The following is a 13988-nucleotide window of genomic DNA, read 5'->3' as shown; positions in this document are numbered from 1 at the left end:
GTTAAAGCTGTTAATCAGCTCACTTAGCTACAAATTTGGTTTTTAATTTTGCTCTCCTGCATTACTTTATTTTGAAAGGTGCAATATAAATACAGATCATTATTATTATTATTATTATTATTATTATTATTATTATTATTATTATTATTATTACACTACCAGTCAAAAGTTTGGACACACCTTCTCATTCAAGGCTTTTTATTTATCTGTATTATTTTCTACATTGTAGATTAATATTGAAGATTAAGACTTTTTTTTCAACATAATTCCATATGTATTCTTTTATAGTTTTGATATCTTCAGTATTAATCCACAAAGTAGAAAATCATAAAATAAAAAAACACTGAATGAGAATGTAGTGTATTTAGTGCCTGCATTTATGTACAAATTTCTTTTTCCTGCATTGAACTGCTCCCCTTCCTTTTTTCCCCTATTTAACTGCTGACTTTTCCCACATTTCAGCCTCATGTGCTCCACCTAGACAAACATCTCTGTGCATCACTAGCAGCTATTGTGATTTCTTCCCTGAACTGTTGTGACGGTGTTGATGGCGAGCTGCAGGTACCTGGCACACTCCTCTCTGGCCTTGGACGCCGCCGTGTCCTGAAAGAGCGAGCTGCTGTGTTTGAAGTACTTGTCGTATTTCTCTCCTCCCTCTCTGGGGTAGATCCTCTTGAAGCCTCCCAGGTGTTTGGCCTCGTACTTCTCCATCTGCTCCACCGTGGCCGCCTGGCACTGACGCAGCTCCTCCGACCTGCCAGGAAAACACACACAAACGTGCAGGAATGTGTGAGTCTTTGCGACCTCGGGAAAACCTTCACGCACCGTTTCTACCTGGCCTCCCTGGAGCGGTTCTGCTGCAGCCTGTCCTTCACCCTGCGTCTCTCCTCTTTGGTGATCTTGCGACGGTCGCAGGCGCCCAGGTTGATGAGGACCAGAGTGTCGTACAGCAGCGCATCCTTCACCTCACGGTCCAGCTGGGAGTCGGTGGTGAAACTCGGGGAATGATTCACCTGGACGCAGACATATACAGACTAATTTACACGTCTAATAAAACATTTTATCTACTTAAACCTTACCATAAACTGAAACTGCACAGCTAAATACTGTCCAAACCCACAGAACCTTTAACTTACACTCTAGTGGAGATTCTAAAGATTACAAATCAGTAAGATAAGATGAGCCTTTATTAATTCTGCTGTGGGGAAATTTGCATTGTTACAGCTGCAAAAGGGATCATGCAAACATTAGAGGATGCATAAGTACTAGTTCTAGAAATAACAGTACTGCACACATTCTTTCAAGAATAGAAATGCTCAAAGAAGTATTAATACTGCACATATTTGTATCTATATTGCACAAATTTGTAAGTAGAAAAATACCGATATAGCACATATTCTAGTATATGTTATATAAAAACAGAAAAGATAATGCAAGCTTATTAGTAAAGCGCCTTTATGCAGGTTAGTGCAGTTATCAAAAATGCCTTCTCAAAATGTAATAAAATTAATAAAAAAGACCTAAAAATATGAATAGTTATAATGTAAAATTAAAAAAGTCAGAGGGAACTGGACATATGAAACATGGATGCAATAAAATGAATGCAAAATAAAGTATACAATAGTCATTAAGCGTTCGAACAACAAAAAAAAAAGGCTCAAGATATTAGCATCTTCAGATTCTCAGGCATTATTTCAAAACTAAAAGCTGCCAAAACAAAAAAAATCTGCTCCTGAACTTTAGATAAATTTAAAGCTGCCTGCCAGAAGACCAGGAGAAACATGTCAAGAAATGTAGATGCCAAAGAACAAACAAAACAAAACAAAACTTCTGGCTTGAGTTTCGGGGTAAATATGTATATAAAGATGCACAATACATGTAGAATATTCCCATTAGATAGAATTATTTGACCTCAAAGACACGAAAGTTTCAGTTTAAATATGGAAACATCACAAAGCTTCAATAAAGAGCTAAAATAAGATGATTCTGAGTAAATATTACAGAGTCAGACTGTGTAATATGATGTTTTTTCTAATGTTAAAGGGATTAAAACTTGTCTAAAACAAACTATTCTTAAAACAGAAGGCTGTCCAGACCATGAGAACCTGAATTAGGCTAAATAATAACCATATATCTGTAGCTGGCATCTAACGGAGTCGTAGTTATATCAAGTCACTGTTGTTTTTACAGCCGGTAAAGAGCAGTCTAGTGTTTCACCTCCAGCACCCAGGGTCTGAGCCGGTGATCGAGCAGCACGTCGAAGCCCAGGATCTCGAAGCAGGCGCTGCCGGTGGTGTGGTTGGGGAAACACGTGTGGTAGTTGTGTTTGAGGATGGGGTGAGCAGAGATCAGAGTCTTTATGATCACGTCCTCGATGTCGTTCCACATCTTCTCCGTGTTGCAGCTGATGGACTCCATGTGCTTGTTGAGGGTGGACAGCTTTCTGGAAGACAGAAAGTGGAATAAATATGTGGTGCTTTTGAGAATATTCGTAATAAGACAGGACATGTGTGTGTTTACCGTTTGCTGCCGGTGTCCTCGTCACGGACAAAGTTCTCGCTGTTCTTGTTGATGGAGTAGTTGGTGAGATGCATGCACACGTCGTCCTGAAGACAAGTTTAATTAAGTGTAATGCTAAATATGTCCATAAGAGTGCACAGGACAGAGCATGAATAAAATGAATAAAGTGACATAAAAAGATTTTTAAAATGTAAAGTGGCTGTGCAAAAATAAATTGTATGTGTGTAATCATCCACACACGCAGGTCCACACAAATGAGTAAAAAAGGAATAAAAGTTTCCATTGAAAAGAGAAAAAAACTATATGTTTACATCAGGAATTTAAGTTTTCTGAACAGTTTGTGTATTAGAATTACAATGATTAGGCAAATAATGTTTAACAACTAGCTAATCATTTAAGCAATACTAAAGTAAAACTTCATTAGTTCCAGCTTCTAAAATGTGAGTATTTTCTCATTTTCATCGTCTTAAATGAGAAAATATCTTTGAGATTTAGATTATTGGTTAAATTAAATTTTTAAAAAAATGTTTTGGGAACTCATGATTTTGTGTAAATGTGTAGACATCTAACAGACACAATGATGTATTTGTGCATCATCAAAAATAAAATCCTAATGATAATCATTGTGAGTCGCAGCCCTGCGGTACGACTTACCATTGCTGGATGTGTCCACTTTATTCTGGAGTTTTATTTTTATGAAGAACAAATTCAGATTGTGGCTTTCTAGCATTTTATTGTCAGAAGTCCTGTTATTTACATCTCTATTATTTTGTTCTAAGTGAGGTTCTTTGTAATCACGAACAGTTTACTATGATGTTACAGCATCATCAAATATGACTTTTTATTTCAACATTTAGTGCAGTTATTCTTGATCTTTAAAGATTAAGTCTGGTGTTATTATATGTTTTGGTAACTGGCAACAAAACTTATGAAAACCAGTGCATCTCTCAATAATTTCTGAGTTCTGTATCTTGTCCAGAGGTTCTTCTGAAGATGTAAATCTTTACAAACATATTGCTTCATTGTTTTTTCTAAAACAGCGGACCACTGAAATAGAAAGTCTAGTATTTGTTGGGGAATAACTCCAGCTGCCGATGAATCCACATTTGATGTTGTAGTGCGCAGCAGGATGGTGTGTACGTGTGTGTGTGTGTGTGTGTGTGTTCATTGTAATGAATGAACATGTCATCCAGAGCAACAGAGCAGATGATGCTGATCAGTTTATGGTTGTTTCTTACTGCTGACAGCATGAAGAATGTAGAGGTCCTCTTACCACATTGCCGTGTGTTGGTTCGTTGTACTTTGTGGTGCAGAAGCGAGCGAGTCCCTCCCTGAACATGAATATGCTGAACGGGTCACATGACGTCACCAGAACGTAGATACGCAGGTCGAACTTGTATCCGTCGATAATTAGAGGCTGGAGATGGAATAAAAACACAGAATTAAACCTCAAACTGCGTGTTTTTGTGCAGGTGTTGCATGCGTCACATCCGTTCTCTCACCCTGGAGATGTAAACCTGGCAGATCATGTGTTCTCCAGGCGGAATGTCTTTACTGGACTTGGTGATGAAGATGCCTTTGCCTTGGCACCCGGCGTCTGGCTTACAGATGTACGTCTTGCTCTTTTTGGCCCTGGTGAACGCTTGGAAGTCACTGTAACTGCAAAATGCAATCAGATAAAGAGCTGGTACATTAAGACAGAGAAAAAACAAAGGAGAAGAGAAAACAAAAGAGTGGAACCGACTCTGCAGGGAGGCACCACGTTCTGGGGAAGATGTTGTAGTCTTTGGGGAAAAGCTTGAGCATCCGGTTCATGTTTCTCGCCAGTAAATCTTTGCGGCAGATCTCACTCATCCCTGGGAAATGGTTGATTTTCTGCAAAGACAGGCGCATTGACAGGACAGACGAGGATTGTCATGAGAATTTGCATATCAGATTATACAAAAAATATCTTCACTGATTTTCTAGGAGAACACTGACTTCCTGCTGAACAGTAACTGTGCTGAATTACCCAATTAGTTTCAAATTAAAAGCCTGAGCCATGAACACTGCACCCTGAAAATTATCTCATAATCTCTATCAAAATCTGCTTTTCTTTATTATTTCATGCATGAGCATATTGAGGAGAATATCACCTGTTTGAAATAACACAAAGACACTCCCCCACGGTTCATTTTCTGCTGCACAAATACAATCGCACGCTTAAATTTGTTTAATTGAATTCAGTTTTGATGGCGGTAATGTGAGTGTTGCTGTGGGCAAATTGAGTGGGATACCTGGTAACGCTTCATGTCCTTCACACGGTCCAGAGACACGGAGCAGTCGGTCCAGAACAGCGTCCAGTCTTCACCCTCCATCGCCTCCCTGAGTCCGTATCTACGAGCAGCTCGCCGCACTGAGACAAATCACACATTCATTAGCTTTTAGGTGATCCAGATGTTTCCTGAGAGCAGCCGGGTGAGACCAAGTCCTGTTTTTATGGCCCTATTTGGTAAAAAGAAATTAAAGATATCTAATTTTATCTCACTTTTAATTTGGTTTAATCCAACTTTGTTGTTTAAGTAATTTTTCCATGTTGGTTTTATGAGTATAATTAGTGTTTATAATGGTTGATTGTATTGTTATGAAATGTTTTAACTATTTTAAGGATTTATTTTTGCTTTTGCCCCGACATTGTCTTTGTGATAAACATCTACCATAAATTACACAGCAAAACTATTTCAAATACACGACATGAGCAAAAGTATGCGGACACCTGGATATTACATCATCTCATCTAAATCCACGGGTCTAATCTGCTCCTATAACGTCTTCCTCTCTTCTGCTTTCAGGCTTCCCACCAAACGCTGAGCCTGCTGCAGAGATTTGCTCCCATTCAGCTACAAGGTCCAACGCTGGTGTTAGGTGATAAGATCTGGATCATAGCGGGTGTTTAAATTGATCCCAGAGGCTCTGTGCAGGCAGCTCAAGTTCTTCTACACCAAACTGGGAAAACAGTTGTGTACGGAAGAGATGATGATGTAGAAAGAGTAAAATTATCATGAAAACAAACTGTTACTGCCACAAAGCTGGAAGACACTATTGTCTAATATATCATTGATTTCCCTTTAAAGAGTATGAAGGGACCAATATAATTAAAGAACGAGTGTAAACAGACAATCCTAAGTGCTTCAGTAGAAAGGACCTGGACTTCTGTTTTTGGTTCTTGAAGACATTTTGCTTCAAATCATCAATTTTTTAGAAAAATTGTTTCTGCTTGACCATTTCTGATTTGCATTAAATTTTCAGAGCATTAAATATGCATTTTTATAAAGATAATTGTGACATTTTAGCTTTATATATCAAATACTTCCTGAGGTGTTTTTTTTTATTTGTTCTTTTAGCACATTTTTTCCACACACTGAAGTTTCAAGCTGGTTGAACAACAAATTTCACTGTTATTTCTCATCATGTTATTGATTCAGAATCTGTAATATTGGACGTGTAAATCAGATAATCTCTAATTGTGGGTGAGTTAAAATATGAAAACAAAAGTCTCATCTAAGAGCTCATATTAACAAAGGTTATTTAGATTTAACTTTCTTAACTTATCCAATGAGAGCAGAGTTCTGGAGGTTCAAAATGTTTCTCCAAACATAACTTATTTTCCATTTTTGGATCCCAAAAAAGTCAATCTAAAATTCCACAGAGAAGCTTTTAAATATCCATAGTCTGAACCAATCAGAGCTGGTTGAGCAGAAAGGCCTTGATGATCTGAGATGGAATCACTCAGCTGCGTCTTCAGGTCTAACTTGTTCACCTCCAGAGAGTCGGCATGTTGTCGATTTTTGTTTTACCTCACGATCGACAGTCCACCACTCTGACACCAGTGGTTCCAGCGTCTGTGCTACGGTTTCTGTCACTCTTTTACTACCTCTTCTCCAGAGGATTCAGGTGGAAGGGATGAGGTATATTTTGGTCGCTCCAATTTGGCCCTCAGATATTTATTTTCATCCCCAAATCACACGACTCGTGGCCCATTAGCAACTTGTATGCCTCAAGATTTGAAAGGTTGCAACACTGTCTAGAGAATCGTCTCAGGACTGCATTATAAGCACCTGACAGGATGTCCGAACACTTTTAGTCAGGTTATATATTGTTATTTCTATACAAGTTTCTTATTTGTGTACCCATGTCTTATTTTCTTTCTCAGCTATGAAGCCTCTATACTTCACTGTATGTAGAGTTATAATAAAGATGAAATAAATATTGCATGTAGCTTTGGAGTGCAGCCTTGTCTAGCTAGAATGATTCAGATTTATGAAGATATCTGCACGTAACTTCAGAGCAACGGACATTTATGATTTAATCATCTAAACGTACCACTTTCATATTTGCAGTTGGTCAGGTTGATCCACAGTCATCTGAAAGAGAAGAGACAGAGAGAGAGGGACAGACATCTGCTTTGCTGCATCGTCCTGCCATCACCTCATGCTGCCTTTACAAATGATGAGGATAAGTGAGAAAACAAATATCCAAGAGCCTCCGGAACGAGTTATGGAATCATAACTGCCAGCCGTTAATATACCTGCAATGGGAAATGAGTGCAGAAGTGCAGCTGGAGGAGCTCCAGCAGTAAAGTACCTCCTCTTGTTTTTCCTCCTCTTGCTGATGGGCAGCGTTGTGCTGCTGCAGGCTTCAGTTTGGCTTCGACTCTCTTCTTCCTCTCCTGGCTGCTCGTATGTATACGCATCATCATTTCTGTCTGGGCTGTCCACAGGTAGACCCATCCTGAACGAGCACAAACACAGACAAATGCCTACGTTTGATTTGTGAGCGACTGCAGAAAGCTTATGTGATAAAGCAGACAAAACGCAAACAAACAAATGATGGCCATTCCATTTTCCAGCACTCATCAGCTCATTTACATGGTTCTGCGCTGCACAGCCTCACAAGGAAATTCAATCAAACAGAACAAAGTCATGCTGTAAGTGTGTGCATGGAATCATGTTTCTGTTTCCATCCCTCTCATCAGGTGAGTGCCCTGGCTGTCAACACGCTGTCAACACGCTGGCATTCAAGAGTTATTGTGGCAGGACGGATACTAATAGTGAGTAATACTATGACCACAGGGCAGGGAATTCATCCAAACATCCATCAGAACTACTGTAATAACAGACATGTACAGTATAGCACTCAATGCTTAAAATTTCAGTTCTTTTCAGAATAAAAATAAAAGTAACACCAGCGAGGAGAATGACACCCAAACACAACTTCAAATACCTCAGTCTATTCATTCTTCATAACATGGTTTTAGTAGGATCTGTGGCCAATTCTCAATAAACTCTCGATTGTTTAATTATTTTCATACACTATCTGTTCTACAACACCCAGACTGTCTCAGATCAGAGGGTTTCCTCTCTGCACCATTTGTCTTCTCAGTCACCTTCCATACATCATCAGCAGACTGAAAGCATTTTAAACACGTGATCACACTGAAGAGAAGAGACGTCCATTTTATCATGGAAAGTGCAGATTCTGCAACAAGATCAAGTGGAATTTTATACAGTATGAAACACATACTACTAGTTATCACACTATATTCATAGTTTACCTTTAATTCTAATAGTCACAACATATGTGACATTGCTTATGTGACAAGATTTAGGCTTTTTTTAAAATTCCAAGATCATTTTCTTTTCAAGATTGTTTACACACGACAATTTATTTGCATATTTCTTCCAGTGACACTGCCTTAGTGCATTGTTTTGGAAATCAAGTATATTTTGTGTGCATCTTGTCCTGATTGAGTTACATTTCCTGTGTAAACACACACAGACTGAAGACTTATTTCTTAGAATGAGTTATAGATTTGGGATAAACCTAAGAACAACATTCTCACAGCACAGACTGTATATAAAAGATGGACTAGTCGGCATGACGTTACTCACTGGTTTGTGGACGACTGCATTTTGGCCATCACCATTTTGATCCTTTAAAACATCTTTCAAGGTGAGAAGTCAGCAGTGGATCTGACTGATAACTTGATACGGAAGTGACCCACTGATTACATGGTAACCCAACACTGAAACATACTATGTTTTATCATCCATTTTCCTCTAAACTCACCTGTTTCTTACAAAATGAACATCATGCTGTATTTAAAAAGTCCTGAACTGAAGCAATGAAGCATTTTCCTGTTATTTCTGACCATTAAATTAAAAAAAATATCTGATATGTTTGAGTAAATGAAACTCCAATAACCAAAAATATTGTTCTTGTCAGTTTGGTGATGATGAACCTCTTTGAGAAGCATCACTAGCCATCCACACCCCAAACATAGCCTTGTTTGTAATCCATTTTACTGTAAATGGAAGCATAATTCACAAAATGAACATCATGCTGTATTGAAAGAGAACTAGTGATGGAGTCCATAAACTCATCAGGAAAATGTTTACGGAGGTAATAAATCAAGTGAGAATTAGGATTATCTTCTCAATGACTTCTATACTGTTGAACTTCTGTTTGCAACCACAGGAGTCGCTCCCTGCTGGCTGTTAGAAACAATGCAGGTTTCAGGTGTTTTCACTTCAGATTCACTTTCAGACAGGTAGCCTATGTCCATGTTCTGTATGGAGTCTGTGGCTCACTGACAAAGCTAACATGCTGTGTTTAGTAGGTATTATGTTACCTCGTAGCTTAGCATGAAAACATTCTAACATATTAGCACTAAAAACAAAGCTCAACTGAAACTGACAGAAATGTTGTTTATTGGATCTAAAATTTCAACCAGATGGCTCGATGGAAAGTCAGCACCTCACCAGAGTTATTAGATTTATCCTCTATGTAATGTGGATATTTATTAGCTACCCATTGAACGTTTTTTGAGATATGTTAGACTAAAAAGTGGTGGTCTGTCCCCCACAGAGTCTTGATGCTCACAGGGCTAAAGATGTAAATTGAGATGAATAAACTCAGATGAGTTTAGGTCAGCTTTTGTGTCCTTCCTCTGTGAATGTCTGTCTGCACTCTGTCCAGAGTCCGGTGGGCAGCGACTGTCACGGCAGCGTCTCGGCTGCTCACCTCTGGTCCTATCTGGTGTCTTCACAGGGAGAAGGACGGGTCAAGTTAATGATGGCGGGAGAATACTGGGGTGCAGGTGGCATTAAGGAGGGACATCCCAGGTACGCGGTGGGAGGTTACGGTGCTAGGTAACCGTATTCTGATCCAATGATCTGGATAATCCTGGCCCTGAACTGTGAGCTTTACACTGGGCCGAGACGCCCCACTGACCTCAGCCCGGATACAGTTTCAGCCCCGCAAAGGATTTCTCCGAGGCTCTCCCTCAGGGCGCAACAACAGCGACATGAATAACACCTTTGTGTCGGCTGTCGTCAGCAAACAATGACTGGATCCAGGAAGAATCACTACAATGCTTAATCATCACTGCATAACATCCAGCATTCACTACACCTTGACACGCCACCACTTACTATTATCTGGTTTCCTATTTAGAAAAACTAACGCTCTAAACACTCTCTTAGTTATTTAGAGGACAAACTAGTGATGTCTGACAAGTTACACTGTTGTAATGTATTGTTATAATGGAGGAAAGTTCAATACAAAAAACATACTACATGTCTTTCAATAGGATCACAACTTGTGATGAGTATACAATACTTGCTTTCACATGTAGACACTCAAGTTACAAGTTTACTATCAAATTTTTGTATCTGTTGAAGTGCAAAAAAAACACTTAAGCTCAAAATCAGGTCTTAAAACTATGGAATGTGTCATCCAATAGTTAAAAACTCAAAAGAACCTAATTTTCAATGATTTGAAAACAAAATAATGTAATTTTTACACATTCAGGAGGCACTAGTACACATAAACTCTCTGTTTTTATCAGATAAATGCCCACAATTATGCTTAAAATCACAATCAGCTTATCAATTAATCAATTAACTCTCACTTAGGTTTAAGTGGTGCACTACATTTCATGACTTAGCTAAAACTAATCCAGTTAAATGGAGATGCTCTGCAATAAATCCTCTTGAGATGATTGAAAACTGTTCTGTAGAGCTGCTGATTTAACATGTGGCTGCAGTTTGTGCTGCTGTTGAACTGAATGTAAGGTTTAGTGCATTTTTATTGATATAAATGGGATGAAAATAGACACAAAGCATCAACAGCTCTCTGAAACAGCAAAACGGAACATTAAAACCAAAGTGCTCCTGGTAAATTGACACCAGACTAACTTTGTTGATTGGAAAGTCTCTCCATCAGCCTTTGGGAAACTTACCTCAGCGGCAGCTTTAAGCCTACATCTGTAAAGACAGTGCTGCTGGAAGACGACGCCCTCGACTGTTTACCTCTTTAAAACCCGGGTCTTTGTTTCAGGAGCCTTCTAAGATGCTGTCACACTCCTCAGCTGAAGATCCAGTGAACCACATCTCAGCTCCGTTGCACCGTCTGCCTCTGGAGACACAGAGAAGATTTGGATCATCACAAGGATGGTCCAGATTGACTTACATGCTCGAGCAGTGGATCTGGTGACTAATTAGAAAACTGTGGCGACAAACACCCGATCCCTTGCAACATGATGGAGAGAAAATGAGCAGGAGACCTCAGCAGGGAGCAAGCTGAGAGGGATAATCCCTGATATTTGTTCACTGAAACAGGAGAAGTGCTTTTTCAGCGCCTCGCATTGTTAAATTTAAATCTGTGCTGAAACGCGCCGCGGCACCGTGTGGTGTGAGTGAACATCCCCAACATCTAGCTTCTTAGCCAAGATGAAATGAAGCACCTCCGGCAGCAGCGAGGCCTTTTATCCAAGACATTAAAAATAGAGCAGGGGATGAAGAAGAAAAGAAAGTGGACAAACAAGACGCTGTTTCTTATGTTTCCTGGTTGCCATGGCAGCTACCAATCAGATGAAGCAGGCCTGAGTGATAAGCAGGTGAAAGAATGGCGTGAATGTGGTGAGTAGCTGATTAATCAGTTAATCCGCGTTAATTAATCATCAGCTGACATCTTACACCCTCCGACGCTCACTTATCGATGTGTTTGTTATTAAAGATCAGCTGCTGATCTTCCAGGATGTGAACTGAACTGATGAGTCATGACGGTGTGTGCGCCTGCAGGTATTTAATTTGTGTGTGTGTGTGTGTGTGTGTGTGTGTGTGTGTGCGCACGGTCTATGTTGGCGATACAAGCAGGGAAATTAAAATTTAATGTGAAGATGGTGTATTTATACAGACTGATACTAAATTAGGGAGAAGTCGCCTGGAGGGAGTAAAGAAAAGATTCACGGCAACAACGACAGCATATTTTGTCAATTAGTTTGGAAAATGTGTTTAAATAAGAAGCTCAGTCCAGTGAATTTGCAGTTTGTTAATCCTGGTCTTTTGGAAATAATTTGACGCATACTCCAAAAGATCTTCCCTGGACATAACAGCAAGAACTAATGATTGAAAGAGACAAAAATGACTACAAATACTGCAGCTGTTGAGCATCTTTTTATCGTCCCTTTGTGTCTCTTTGCAGTTGTTTTGCATTTACTTGTGTTCTTCTTGTGCCTCTTGCGTCTCTTTGTGGTCTGTCGCATTAATTTCTGAATAAGTTACAAATTGTGGGGTTGTTTTATGTCTCTTCACAGTTGTTCCGCACCGATTTGTGTTCATTTTGCATCTCTTTTTAGTTGGTTTGGCCTTTTTGTGGTTCTTCTGTGTGTCTTTCTAGTCATTTTGAGAACTATTAAGTGCTTTGTTTATGGTCTGTTTGTACCACTTTACGGTCATTTTGTTGTAATTTCTACGCACCACAGTAGCTCTTTTGTTTCTCTTTGCAGTTGCTTTGTGACGGTTCTGTGTTTCTGTGGTTGGTTTGGTTCTCTTTGTCTATTCATTTTCCTGATAACTGCAGTCTTTCTGGTAATTATTCATCATTTACTGGTCATTTTTTGCATCTCACTTTTGTTTCTATGGTTGATTTTATGTTTGCATCTCTTTGTGGTCATGCTGCATGCTTTTTTGGTTCTTTTATCGTCACTTTTTTGTCACTATTGTGGTTCTTTCTAGTTATTTTGCATTTATTTCTATTCATTTTCATTACTTTTTATATAGTTCCTTGTCTTTCTGGTCTGTTTGAATCTCTTTCTAGTCATTTTTACATCTCACATTGGTCCTATTGTTTCTCTTTGCAGTCATTTTGTGAAGCTTTTGTCTTTTAGTGGTTAGTTTGCATCTTTTGCAGTTGTTTTGATTATGTGTTTGATTTGTGTTTCTTATTTTGTAGCAATCCAAGTTCATTAACGCATCTTTTTTGTTTGGTTCCATCTATTATTTGTGTTTGCAGTGCTTTTAAGTCTGCAGGACATTTTTCATCTGCTTGTGTTCATTTTGCAGCTCTTTTTAGTGGGTTTGGTGTCACTTTGCATTGCTTTTTCAATTGTTCTTTCTCTTTATGCTCTGTTTGCAACTCTTTCTAGTCATTTTGTATCATTCTGCAGTCATTTTTACATCTCACATTTCTCCGTTTATTTCTCTTTGTAGTTGTTTTTGATGGTTGTGTCATTTTGTGGTCGGTTTGCATCTATTTGTGGTCAATTTGATTGTGTGTTTGAGTGGTTTCAGTGGATTCTCACCTTTATGGTCTGTTTGCATCTTTGTATTATTGAACATTACAATATTCCACTGATTTTAACATGTTTTTTTTTCTGAAAGCTTTGCTACCTGTTGTTTACTGATTTTTACAGTGTAAATTGGTTCCAAATATCAGTTACTAATCTCCTTGATAAATTAGTATAAGCTCTAAAAACAACACATTGTGAGAATTAAGTGTGAGAACCAAGAAATGTAAAATTTGAGATATTTTAGAATTAATATTTTAGTACATTCAGTGTAAACTCCCCACAAAAAGGCACAAATAAACTTTTTTCATAGGAAATTGTGTATTCACTGTTCTTTATTTTTTCTAAATTTGCATGGAGACAAAATATTTTACACTTTAAGAAGGAGAAGGAGTTAATGAGGGTTTTTATATAGACTAACCGGAAGCGTCGTTTGGGGGGAAAAAACGTCTTGAAATGTAAGTTTCTGTGATCTGCATTTAGTGTTTATTAATAAATTATACCGTTTGTGGTTTAAGTTCTTCTCTGCCTTTAAAAAAATCAAGCAAACATGAAGCAAAACCACCCAAACCCACCGTTCAGCTCCAAAGTACTGTGCTGTTGCTATGGTAACAGAAAGCGGACTTCTCCCCGGCAGCGGTTTTTCGCTAACTACCGTTAGCGCCTAAACTGTGGACTTTAAACGGTAACAAAAACGGCAGAAAACTGGACTTTACCGTAATAAAAAGTGCTTCCTCTTGTTCCCGGTGAGTAACACCGACGGAGCGCCCTCCGTTCCCGCTTCTGTCGCTGCTGTGTGGCGTTTCTGACCGGACGTACCGACGAGCTGCAACCGACAAATGTAAACATGAATATATGA

The 13988-nt window shown here is 38.8% G+C and overlaps 1 protein-coding gene and 1 long non-coding RNA gene across 3 annotated transcripts in view; one reads left to right on the top strand and one right to left on the bottom strand.

Moving 5' to 3' along the window:
• The window catches only part of ttll6 (tubulin tyrosine ligase-like family, member 6), a 19350-nt gene extending 5362 nt beyond the window's left edge, over positions 1-13988 (bottom strand). The window contains exons 1-12 of one of the 2 annotated variants that reach the window (XM_035943079.2): positions 13846-13988; positions 10802-10977; positions 7144-7290; positions 6883-6923; positions 4797-4915; positions 4265-4395; positions 4023-4179; positions 3794-3937; positions 2521-2606; positions 2218-2443; positions 835-1013; positions 566-754 (exon numbers count right to left, since the gene is read on the bottom strand). In XM_035943079.2, the coding sequence (XP_035798972.2) occupies positions 566-754; positions 835-1013; positions 2218-2443; positions 2521-2606; positions 3794-3937; positions 4023-4179; positions 4265-4395; positions 4797-4877 (1193 nt within the window). In that variant the 5' untranslated portion in view covers positions 4878-4915; positions 6883-6923; positions 7144-7290; positions 10802-10977; positions 13846-13988. The remainder of the gene's footprint in view (positions 1-565; positions 755-834; positions 1014-2217; positions 2444-2520; positions 2607-3793; positions 3938-4022; positions 4180-4264; positions 4396-4796; positions 4916-6882; positions 6924-7143; positions 7291-10801; positions 10978-13845) is intronic. The other variant, XM_055004649.1, reaches the window with a different exon arrangement.
• LOC129347410 (uncharacterized) lies at positions 4771-6773 on the top strand. The gene is made up of 2 exons (XR_008599508.1): positions 4771-4977; positions 5352-6773. It is a non-coding gene; the product is annotated as an uncharacterized LOC129347410 (long non-coding RNA).

This window comes from Amphiprion ocellaris, chromosome 18 (assembly GCF_022539595.1).
Source record: "Amphiprion ocellaris isolate individual 3 ecotype Okinawa chromosome 18, ASM2253959v1, whole genome shotgun sequence".
Classification (NCBI taxonomy): Eukaryota; Metazoa; Chordata; class Actinopteri; family Pomacentridae; genus Amphiprion; species Amphiprion ocellaris.
This window is presented reverse-complemented; position numbering and strand designations above follow the sequence as displayed.